An 11,550-nucleotide genomic window follows, 5' to 3' on the forward strand; every position below is an offset into this window, starting at 1 on the left:
AAGTACACCTCCTACTATTGGTTTGGCATGACTGGTTGAACTCTGGTGCAGCCACACCGGGAGCTGCAGGCACGCGTGTGGCGTGCAGCGTGCTCTCGCCCTGGCCGCAGTGACCACGGCTCACCCGGTGGGACTCACGCTCACACACGACGAGGAGCATGCAGTAATAATACAGGTTTTCAAAAAATGACAAATACGACGTCCTCACGCACTATGCTTCTCACCGTGGCCTTAACACAGCTGCAGTTGACGCCCCGGGGCTCCAGCGCAGCGGGCAGGGTGGCTGCCACCTCCACAGCTGTGGAAACAGCCTTACACCCAGGAGCTTGACTCTTCCCCCCGCCCCCGCAGGAGACAAAGGCCACCACACAAGCACTCCCGGGAGGCTAGGCCCCAGACCAGCACTTGATTCATGGCCAAGTGCTCCCTCCTCCCCGCAGCTGAAACCAAACCTCAAAGCAGGACGGGCTCAGAACAGCTGGGTGTGCTCCAGCCTTAGCTGAGGCTAGGCTGGTTTTCCTTCCAGCCAGAAGTAGAGATTTGATACTTTTCCTTTTTGCAATGTTAATACCATCTCTCTCTCAAAAATTCCAGTTGTATCAGTTTCTATCACAATATTGGGAAAAAGCCAGAAAGCTAGCTGGTTTGCTTCAAAGCACGAGCCAAGGCACTTTCTTGAGCCTCTAGGGAGATGGGAGGTAAGAGCTGATGCTGGCTTGGGGGGCTGGTGCCTCCGAAGGCTGTCCACATGGACTGATGGACCGCACCAGCCCAGGAGGGCTCCTGCCTGTGCAAAGATGACGTGGGCCATGTGGAGAAGCTGACCGGCCAGGCGCCATCAGGCTGGGAAGGGGGGGGGGCCACGCGCCCAGCAGTGGTGGAGTGGGTGGCGAGCTGCGTGCGAGATCTTCCAGGCCGCTGGGCCTCCAGGGACGTGTCACGAGCTGCAGCAGCCCTGGCACTCTGGGGAGAATCTATCGGCCATCCTGGGATTTTGACATGGGATTTGTTACTTGTTTGGGGATGAAGTCTATGATACTTTGCACACAGTAACTGATCTGAAGCAAGAAATTCAGAGCTAGATAGGAAATGGCAGCTGGGCTATCACAGCCCATTTCCAGATTCTACTAAAGGAGTAGGGTCCCCAGGGCCACAGGTGCTAGAAAAGGGTTCAGCTGATGTCTACCGTGGAGCTTCTGGAAATCACTACTGCATAAATGCCAGCCTGGGCAGGTTCTTCTTAACCTGGACTGCTTTAAAAAGGCAGGGTGGGGGCTTCCCTGGTGGCGCAGTGGTTGAGAGTCCACCTGCCGATGCAGGGGACGCAGGTTCGTGCCCCAGTCCGGGAAGATCCCACGTGCCGTGGAGCGGCTGGGCCCGTGAGCCATGGCCACTGAGCCTGCGTGTCCGGAGCCTGTGCTCCGCAACGGGAGACACCACAACAGTGAGAGGCCTGCGTACTGGAAAAAGAAAAAAGGCAGGGTTGGGGGGCAGGTAATGGACTGGAAGTGAAGTTGAAACAAACCTCAAGGTTTTGGTGCCTGGAACTTCGAGGCAATACTTAGAATTGAAAAAGTACTAAGGGCACTGACACCCTCTGATTTTTGAAGCGTTTCTCAGCATTTGGACGCTTGCTGACCTATTACCAGGGAAAACCTCTTAAGATTCCCGACAAGATGAGTTCGTTGCACAGGCCCCCACCACTCAGACTCAGGTGCATCTGAGACTCCTGGCAGGTTCCAGTCCCCAGCGTGGCGGGGCCGGGAGGGCCTGGTTCCCCTTTGAGCTCCCTTTGAAGAGAAACATACTTGGCATCAAGCATTCTGTGAAACTGCCACGCTGCAAAGCTGGATTTTAACCAAAATTTAAATGCTGGAGTTCAGCCACTAGTCAGCAAATACAGCTCTACTCCTCAATGAAGAAACAGCTCAGGAGAGGGGCTCTGGGTGCCCTCTCTGCGGCCGCCCCATGGCCAGGCCTTCTCGCACCGGCAGGGCTCGCCCGAGGCGGAGCTTCTGCACAAACACCCTCCAGAGTGGACTTTCGCTTCTAGGCCAGTGTGACTGACCTGCTGCCCTTTCTGGCTTCCCAGGTGCGAGGTGTGAACCACAGAGGCCATGTTGGTGGCCCGGGAACGAAACAGGGGTGGGCCCATGATCGCTTCCCATCTGGTCATTTGGGCCCCATGGACCGCTCTTCCCTCGGACATAAGGTGTCACAAGCTCGTGTCCCAGGAGGCCCAAGTAGATGCAATTAGCCACCTACCTAGAAAACAAAGCAGCATCTGAACACAAGGGGGGCGGTGGTAACAGGAGGGCAGCCTTCCCACCAGCACCCACACTGCACGTTCGGAAGCTGCCATGTGGTCCCTGGAGACGCCTCTCTGAGGGACACAGGTGACAGCACAGGTGCGAGGACCCGAGGAGATGCGGTGGCAGCCCTGTCACAGTGGGCCTTGGTCACGGCCTCCGGAGCAGAATCACACTCTGGCAGGAATGGGGACCCTGACCAGAAGCCTGGGCAGGGAGGGCCACGGGAAAGAGATGATACGAAGCCTCCTTGGTCACCGGGGGTCCTGACCGCTGTGGTGTGCTGCAAAGCTGGTGGCGGACCAGGTCTCAACAGCAGGACTCTGACGACACAGAACACGGCCCTGGCAGACACGCACGCATGCTCAGGAGCAACCACTATGGCTGGTTCAGGTGCGTTTTACCACAACTTGGGGAAAAAAATTAAAAAGCAGTAATACCAAGAGTTCTCCCTGCTTAGGGACAAACAACTTAAAGAAGAAAAGTATGACATTTTCAAGGTTGCAAAAAACCATCCACCTACACACACCAGTGGTAACTGTGTCAAGAGGGTCCTGGTGGGTAAACAGGAAGTGGGGCTGGGACTCAGCTGGGGCGGAACGAGCTGCTGTGAGTGCGTGTGCTCCAGGCCAGCACGGCCTTCCCGGAGGAGATCCCAGCCCGCTGGCTGCCCCGTGCCCGCGACACCCCGTGAGGTAGTGAAGTGGTAGCGACGGTCTGCGGTGACCTCTGCCGGGCGAGCGCCAGCCCATCTGCAGACCCTCCCCGAGAGGACAGTGTCGGCACCCCCAGGACAGCTGGTGGCTCCTCGCCCTCACAGCAGGAAGCCTGTGCCCAGGCCCCCACGACAGCGGTTCTGATGACCAGGGGCCAGTGACTGGTCACTCCGCTGAGCCTGGGAGCCCAGCAGCAGGCCCCTCCGTGCCTGGCGAGGACGTGAGGACAGGGCAGGGAGCATCCAGGGACCTCCCCTGGGAGGGCGGCTCCACAAGGGCACGCGAAAGGTCCGGCTGGGGTCTGCACTAGGCAATGGACGTTCCATTGTCCTGCTTTCGACCAAATAATCCAGTTAACAGCTGCTCCCCTTGATGTTGCTGCGCAAGAGGGCCGGCGCGGTCCTCCCTGCAGGCTCCGCCTCCCTGTCCCTCATCACAGTGCCGAAGCTTTCTTCTGCCCTGGCCCCCAGTCCCAACCCCAGGCCACTCTCCAAGGGGCCGCGAGCTGTTACCGTCCTTCCAGATGCCGCCAGGGGGCCAGTGCCCCCACCGTCCTTGCCCAGAGCCACCTGGGAACCACGGCTGCCACCTCGGTTTCCTTCCTGCCAACGACACCAGAAGTCTAAACAGCTCAGAAGACCCCCGGTCATGCCAACGCCCTCCCCGTACCGAGTCACAGGTCTTGGTCACAGTGGCCGGGCCTGACCTCAGATCTTGTATAGGAAACTGGGGACGTAGTCGAACCTGAGCACGGGTTGGCCGGCTGCGGAAGGCTCCCGCGTGTAGTGTAGCTTCAGCAGCTCTGCCAGGTACTGGACCACCTTGACGTCTTCGTTCACCAGCCCCAGGTTCAGCTGCAAGAAGCTGGCCTGGCGGCTGGCGGCCAACCCCTCGGCTTCCGTGCCGCGGGCAGGCAGGTGCAGGTGGCGGCAGAAGGCATAGAGGAAGGCCTTGGCGCAGAGCTGCGTGAGCACACTCTGCACGTGCAGGGAGTAGGTGCTGCCCCGCTTGATGTGTGTGCGGTGGTCCGCCAGCCGGGGCACCAGGGTGCCTCTGTAGAGGGGGCAGCGCAGGGTCTTCCGGTCCAGGTCCAGGATGCTCGTGTAGCGGCTGTAGCGGCTCAGGGCGTGGAGAGTGCCGGCACTGGCGGGGGACGCCACCCTGAAACACACAGGCCAAGGTCAGGAGGCAGAAGCTGGGGTGGGCCCCTGCCGTGAGGCCAGCCCCCACCCGGCCCCACTCGCCGGCACACTCTGGAAGGCAGGTCTGGCCACCACGGCCTTCGAGGCTCCTCACCCCTCTCACGACCAAGGTCAAGTGCCTAGTGTGGCCCACGAGGCCCTGACGACCTGCTTCCTGCTGCCCCTGACGCCCCAGCTGTCCCTCCCCAGGCTTTCCGTGGGGCCCCTCCCGGACCTGTTCGCTCCTCGTTCTTGCTCTGTGACCCGGGGCAAGGTCCTTAACTTCCGAGCCTCGTCTGTGAGGCAAGGACGATGGTCCTGCCTCTGGCGTCACAGCGGAGGCACAGGCTGTGGCACTCAGGACAGCGTCTGGCCCTTGCCACCGGCCTGGCACTGACCGGTGTGGCGCCAGGAGCTCCTGCAGACCCAGGACCGCACCCCCTGCCGTGCCCGGCACATCAGAGACAGGCAGGCCGGGTTCACTCAGCGAGGGAAGGAGGCCAGAGTGTCGGCCTCAGTAAGCGGCCCCTGACCACCCCGTCTAGACCAGGTCTCCCAGAGGAGCTGGGATTACCCTGCAGAGTCCAGCAAACGGCTGGCTGACCAGCCGCTTCACACACTGACGCTCCTCTGGAAGCTGGGGCTTGTGAAGTAGTTGTAAAAGGACTGACGGTCTCTTGGGACTGAGGTCACCTCATCATACTTCCCCCTCATGGGTGTTCTCTTCTTGTAGAGTTGACAGTCGTTTATCGTGCGCCTAGCGTATTCCAGGCAGTGACCTGGGGCCTGGCCTGGCCGGGAAGAAAGGACACGCACACGAGCCGGCCCAGTGAGGGGAGGCATGGCCTCCGTGTCCACAGCAGCGGCCGCGGGCTGGGAAGGCACTGGAGGAGGGGCCTCGGAGTCCTAAGAGAGGTGGGCTCTGGGGACTGCAGAGCACGGCAGGCGCAGGGGCAAGCGGGGCCGGGCCCCCCACCACAGGCCACGAGGAGTCAGACTTGCCGGCGGCTCCCCGCCCGCTCCTGGGTGACCCTTACCTCCCCCCCCGGGGGCTGGGCCACGAGCTAAATGCCTCACCTCATCTTCCTGCCCTACACTTGGCTGCCGCCCACCTCAGGCCAGCCTCTCCCCGGGCTCTGGCGCCCCAGCCTACTCCCGCCCACGGCGGCACCACCTCTTTTGCGCCTCCAAACTCTTCCTTCATTGGCTCCCCTCAAAGCTCCTCCGGAGGCCAGATGACACGGGAGGAGGTGCGGCCGGGCCTCTGTCCCTCGGGCAGCACCCCGCCCACCCCTGTCTTGAACTTCATTACGGCCGGGGTGGCGGGGGGACTCTGCACAGATGAGGACACTGGGCCCGCAGAGGGTCTGTGGCTTGTCCTAGGTCACCCACGTAGAAGGCGGCTGAGCCGGGATTCAACCCAAGGCCTCTGACGCAACACCAGCACCTCCCCGCGCAGAATGGAGCTGTCTTCCAAACAGTCCAGGCCTTCTCACTGCTGCTTAGTAAGCAACCCGATTATTGCTGGGTTTGATTTATAATCGTGGGAAACCAACTTGATTGTTTATCCGTCTCTTACACCCACAAATGTCTGATCTGACTGACAAGCATTTCCAGGCAGAGGGCCTACTTCAGTGGAAAAAGAAAAATCCAGGGCCAATGCCACTGGTGGTTCTGGGGTAAGAGTCCTGAGGAACAGTCCTACACACAGTCCAAGGGCCCGGGCGGGGGGAAGGGACTGTCCTAGGCCACAGCTCTCGGATCCCAGACTGATCCAGCACCCGGGACCGAGCCCCGTAGACACACAAAGGCAGCCCTCTGCTCACACCCTTAAATGCTGACCCTCAGGTGGGCCTCCACCTGCCTCTCCGTCTCAGTGCTGGATCTGACTGCGGGGGCCGTCTCACTAGCCACCTGCAGCTCTGGGCACCCCCGGGGCCGGGGCTCTGCGTGCATCCCGGGGGCAGCCATTCCCTGCTCCGCGGGGTAGCGGCAGGAGCCTCCACGCCCGACAGCTGGGGCCACGGCTCGTCCCCTCATGGCGCCGCCCCACCGGGTCTGCTGCTCAGCGCCCGGGATGCCTTCGGGTGAGCCGCAGCGAATCCAGTCCCCTCTCTCCTCCTGGCCCCTCGGCCGACCCTCCAGTGACACGTGCCCTGGGGGGCAAGGTCCCTGACCCGTCGACCGTGGTGCCCGCCGGAGCAGGGCCCTCCGGGGTCAGATCTCCCGATTCCCAGCACCTGTGTGCGCTCAGGGGTGTGGGAGGGAGGGCTTCGTGGGACGAGTCACCAGACATTCCCTAGAAAGGTCTCAGCTGTCACTGCTGACGGGCCTCCCGCTTTCCTGGAGGGACCCTCCACGGCTCCAAGTCTGGAGGCGAGGGCCCGGCTCCACCCCGGCCACCTGGCCTGCCTTCCACACGGCGATCGGCGCCCCCCTCCACTGCCCCCCAGGACGTCAGAGCAGCGCCTGCACGGAGCAGGCGCAGGTCAGACACGATGGGTCCCCGACACTTGCCAGCACCAGGCAGGTCTTCCTCGTGCAAATGGAAACAGCCTGGGGGAGCGCCAGCCCACAGGGTGGTGACGCTGGGATGGGAGCGAGGGCAGCCCTGTCACGCGACGCCCCCCTGCTGACGCACCTGTATCCTGGCTCCAGGCACAGCGGCTGGCCTGTAATGGCTCTCAGTAAGTATCTGGCAAATGACCACTATTTTCCCAGGAGGGAGGAAGGCGCTGCCCAGGTGCCCACTGCGGAGGAGCAGCTCACAGCCCCCTTCCAGGGACACTGCCACCTGCCGCTACCCCCGCCTGCATCCCAGAGACATCGTGATTGATCACAGCTGGCTCCCCAGTGCAGCCACGCCGGGCCGCAGAATCCTTCTCAACACAGCACTGCAGTTGGGTGCCCAGGAGAGTGGAACTGACGTGAAGGATGCACCTCATTTGCCTGCCACCGCGTTCTAAGGAAGGAAGCTCAGGGGAAGCCTCTGGAAAGGGCAAGGCCATCCTGAACCTGGTCCTGGATAAGCCAGGTGATGTCGATAGACTGACGTGTGTTTTAGATTCTCCATCTTTTGAGGCAAAAAAAAATCAAAGGTCAGGGGTTGGGGTGAGAAGGGAGAGTTGGAGAAGGGAAGGTGTGTGTGTAGGGGCCGCCCGCCCGTCATCCCACCGAGAACAGCAGCCAAACACAGTCCCTTAAAGGCCTGCCCCCACCCCGACCCCTGCTCAAACTTGGCGCCGGCAGGGGCGCGGGGGCCCGGGCACCCGCTGGGCCTCGGCCCTGCGTCCACACTCCCACGATGCCCACGGGCTGGGCTTGCCCCCGTTTGGCAGGCCCGTCCTCACTGTTCCCCCACTGCGACCCCAGCCTCCCTGCCACTCAAGCCAGAGACCCCAGACCTCCTCCGGGCACCCGTCCCACGCCTCCCATGTGAGGCGCCCCCGTCAGAGCTCTCTGCTCCCTGTGCTGCCGGGCTCTGGCCTCCGGAGCACGAATTCTCCCAGAGCAGGGCCCCTCCAGCTCGTACCCCAGCCCCGCCAGCACGGCCCGAGAGTGAAGTGGACGTGGAAGCGCCCCGGGCTTGAATCCCACCACCATGCCCCCGCGGGGCGGCCAGGGATCGAGCGAGTCAGGTGGCCGTGAGCAGGGCGAACACGAGGCGGCTTGGGACGCTGACCTCACGGATGCCAGGGACCCGCATAAAGGCGCTGACTGCCACAGGGAGGAAAGGCCTCCTGCCCTCTCCGTAGTCCAGAGAGTGGACTCCTACCATCACCCAGCTTGACGCGCATGAGTCTCAGGTGAGCAAAGGCAGGTGCGGGGAGAGAAGTGAGCCCAGTGCGCACGCCAGGGCAGAAGTCCCCCGAGCCAGACAAGCAGAACGTGGAAAAACCCAAAAGAACCTGCTATAGCACAAGCCGGTGACGTGGGGAAAAAGGAGAAAGCTTCCAGGGGGCGGGGGGAGGGGATGGGCTCCTGGGGCAGAGGGGACAGGGGAGGGAGAGCCGGGGCGGCTGCCTCTGCCAGCACCCCTGCCCTCCTCAGAGGCAGACCCCGCCTCAGTCATTTACCCCATAGCGTGAGTTAGAGACTCAGCAGGGACCTGAGACCCAGCGGTCCAGTCGTTCCCAAACCTCGCTGCACACCAGGCGAACTCCACGTCGTACCCCAGGCCAACCCAAGCACAACCCTGCGGCATTCTAGAAAATCCTCCCAAACCATTCTGACACAGCAGGGTGCAGACCAGGTTGGGAACCACTTAGGAACTGCAACCCCTCATGTGACAGACAAGGCAACAGGTCAGAAAAGGAAGAGGATTTGCCAAAAGCGACACAGCGAGTTGGTGCTGGGGCCAATCTGGAAGCCAGGCCTCCTGGTTCTGGGGCCACCACACCGACTCGTGAACCTCACCCAGAGGGACGGCCACCTGAAGCCTCATCTCTGACCAGCCAGGGCCCATCCCCACCACCTGTGACCAATTACCTCTGCAGACCAATAAGCTTCCATTTCTGAAAATCCGTGATGTGCAACGGAGAGGACACCCAGTGCTTCACGGGCTTGGCGTGGAGGCTGTAGCTGGGGACAAAGATGGACAGCGCGGTCACAAGCTTCCTGACTGCGGCCTCCTCCTCCCCGAGGATCACGAGCGTCCTCCCGCTGAGCAGGGAGTAGATGGCTGGGTGGGCAAAGGGGTACTGGCGGATGAATCTTAAGGCGTTCTGGCCCGCCCTCTTCTTATGCCTCTCGGAAGAGGGGCCAGTGGGAGGAACAGAAGAGGGAGTCCTGTCGGAGCTGGAGGAGATGACGCTGCTCCCGTAGCTGGTGGCGTCGGAGCGGTCATCCAGGCTGGTCTTACTGCCGTCCCGGCTGATCAGAAGGTGGCTCGGGTCCAGCTCATAAGCAGGGAAGCCTTCGGAACCGCTGTCTCGGGAAGAGGCGTTGGCGTTTTCCACCGAGAAGTCCATGTGGAACTCCTGGTCCTTCTGCCGGTAGCGCTGCGGGGGGACACTCACGACCCCGTCCTCGTCAGAGAGCGTGTGGCCCGGGGTGGAGAGCGGCACCCGCAGAGTGCCACCCTCCCTCCCAATGCAGCAGGAGTCTGTCTGTGACGGGGTGACCCCCGAGCCGCCCTCCTCGGCCTCCCCCAGCTCCGGCGGGCTGAGGCCTGCCTGGAAGTGGATGGCTCCCCCACCGTCATCTGCGTAGGACTCTTCTTCATTAATGGCACTTGGGTAACTGGCCTTGAAGTCGTCGGGGATGAGGGCCTCAGAGGGGCAGGTGCTGAGGACTTCAATACTGTCCCCGCTGATCGTCCTGTGGCTGACAGCCTTGCTCCGGACCACCTGGGGGCTCAAGGGCACCGTGAGGCTGGCCTGGCTGTCAGACTTAGACAGCACAGAGGTGGACTTCTCCGTGCCAAGAACCTCAATGCTCTCTCCACTGCTGATGCTTCCTTTCATGTCCATATCCAGGTAGTCCAAGTTTTCCTGGGGGTCAAAACTGCTTGACTCTGTCACCTCCACTTCCCTGGACCCCTCCTCCCCAAGTTCCTGCTCCATCTTGATTAGCACGGACTCCACACTGGACTTGTAGGAGCCCACGCTAATTAACACTTGAGGAACTGGACATTCTTCTACAGACCTGGAAGGCGGCCTGTCGTGACTGGGCTTAGGGGGTGCACTCTCCTGTTTCTCTTCCCCCCTGTCATCGACCTCTACCAAGTCTTCAAAGAGGAAGTTTGTGATATGCTGTTGCTTCAGGAGTGCTCTGTCGATCTGACTGGTCAGGAGGTAGCACAGGTCTCCTCTGAAAATGTGCTCAATGTGGCTGAGCTGGGCCAGGGTCTGGGTGAAGTACTCGGTGTCGCAGAGCTCTTCCAAGGTCTTCAGCTTCTTGTCAAAACACTTGGTGGACTTTGCTTTGATGAGTTTTGGGGTGTAGGTGGGTCTGCAGGTGTAATGGTCTCTGTCAGCAGACTCTTCGGGGTCAGAGGTAGTGGCTGCCTGGCTGGGCGGATCCTGGGTGTGCGCCATCTCCCCAGGACACAAATCGGACCCCCTCAACTTCCGATGAGGGTACGAGCGGATCTGCCTCAGCAGGTCTTGATGTTCAATGATGGACTTCTCCACACTGGCCAGCTCATTGGCCTTCTCGATGGCCTGAGATGAGTAAAAACCTTTGTCGTTGGCTTTCTTCTGGATCTCTGTCTCGGTGTGCAGCACTGTCCTGGTGTAATCCAGGTCTTTCAGTTTTTTTTCAAGTTCCCCAGCAAATGCCTTCCTGTTGCCTGTTTTCAAGCACTCTGAAGCTTTGGAAAATTCAGCTGAGAGCTCCTGGAACTGCTGCATGATTTTGTGCTGGTCTGCTGAGATATAAGCCATACAAAAGGGCCTCACGAAGCCACGGGCCTCCAGATCGTACAGGGTGAGGTGGTGCACGTAGGCAAAGGCCCCCTCCTTGGAGTCTCCCAGCACGACCTTGGAATCCTCCACGAAGTTCAGCTTGGGGTAGGCAGAACCAGGGGGATGGCCCACGAAGGAGGCCTGGTAATCCACAGACATGATCCGCAAAGAGAAGTAATTGAGATCAAAAGTACCGAAAACTTTGGTGTCATTGGGGATGGTCAGTAAGGGCTGGGGTCCCACCTGCTCAGAGAACTCGGAAATAAGGATGAAGTCCCGAGAGAACTTGGCCCCGGACAGTTTGGACCATGGACTGGCTCCTTGGCTGGCGAAGGGGAAGAGCGGCACCGAGTACTCCTCGGGCAGGGCCGGCTCATTGTAAGGTTCCTCCTCGTATTCGTCCTCTTTGGTGAAGGCCACCACGTCAGGGGCGCTGATCATATTTCCAGATATATGGTGAGTACATTGAGAGGAAGTGGGAATGAATGCGGGGGTAGCCAAAGCGAGGGAGCCAGGCCTCTGGAGGAGGAAGCAAAGTTCTTACGGGCTTCTTTGCGCCCTCAGGGGTACGAGGCAGCCGATCACATACCCGCGGGCTCGAACTCCCGCAGCCCCTCAGAGCTGTGGCTCCTCCAGAGCTCTCGGAGGCTTGAGGAACTCCGCGAGTCGGGAAGACCGGGAGGCCGGCTGCCCTTCTACTCTTCGGGCGACCACAGCCGGCGCAGGGCACCCGCAGAGAGGTCACCGGCACTCCCCAGAACCCACCGCCACGGCAACAGCCTCAGCCCTGAACAGGTGCCCAGTGCGGGGGTACGGGCCGCCGCACGGACCATCCAGGCGTAGCAGCCCCCACGGCCCGAGGGCAGAAACCGTCGCGACTCCCCGGACGCCACAACCCAGAGACTGCTACCGCGGCGCCGCCATCTTGGTATCACAT

General features: G+C 61.2%; 1 protein-coding gene across 2 annotated transcripts; it reads right to left on the bottom strand.

Annotated features, from left to right (window-relative positions):
- Positions 1-8: 8 nt before the first annotated feature.
- On the bottom strand, positions 9-11,527 carry SMCR8 (SMCR8-C9orf72 complex subunit). Of its 2 annotated transcripts, XR_009516989.1 has the most exons (3): positions 8,695-11,527; positions 2,266-4,186; positions 9-1,460 (listed from the first exon to the last, which is right to left on the bottom strand). XR_009516989.1 is itself a non-coding variant. In XM_059997287.1 (2 exons), the coding sequence occupies exons 1-2, from the start codon at positions 11,052-11,054 to the stop codon at positions 3,733-3,735; spliced, it is 2,814 nt and encodes a 937-aa protein (XP_059853270.1). In that variant the 5' UTR covers positions 11,055-11,527; the 3' UTR covers positions 9-3,732. The 2 variants fall into 2 exon arrangements, 1 of the variants encoding a protein (XP_059853270.1); XM_059997287.1 differs by having other exon boundaries at positions 9-4,186.
- Positions 11,528-11,550: the final 23 nt, after the last annotated feature.

Source organism: Delphinus delphis, chromosome 19 (assembly GCF_949987515.2).
Source record: "Delphinus delphis chromosome 19, mDelDel1.2, whole genome shotgun sequence".
NCBI classification, from domain to species: Eukaryota; Metazoa; Chordata; class Mammalia; order Artiodactyla; family Delphinidae; genus Delphinus; species Delphinus delphis.

Bases quoted from the DNA above. Each gene is read 5' to 3' on its own strand.
- SMCR8 (XM_059997287.1), bottom strand. From the start codon at position 11,054: ATGATCAGCGCCCCTGACGTGGTGGCCTTCACCAAAGAGGACGAATAC. The intron at 4,187-8,694 runs GTAATTGGTCAC...TGTGTGTTTCAG, and splicing joins AAGCTTATTGGTCTGCAGAG to GGTGGCGTCCCCCGCCAGTG.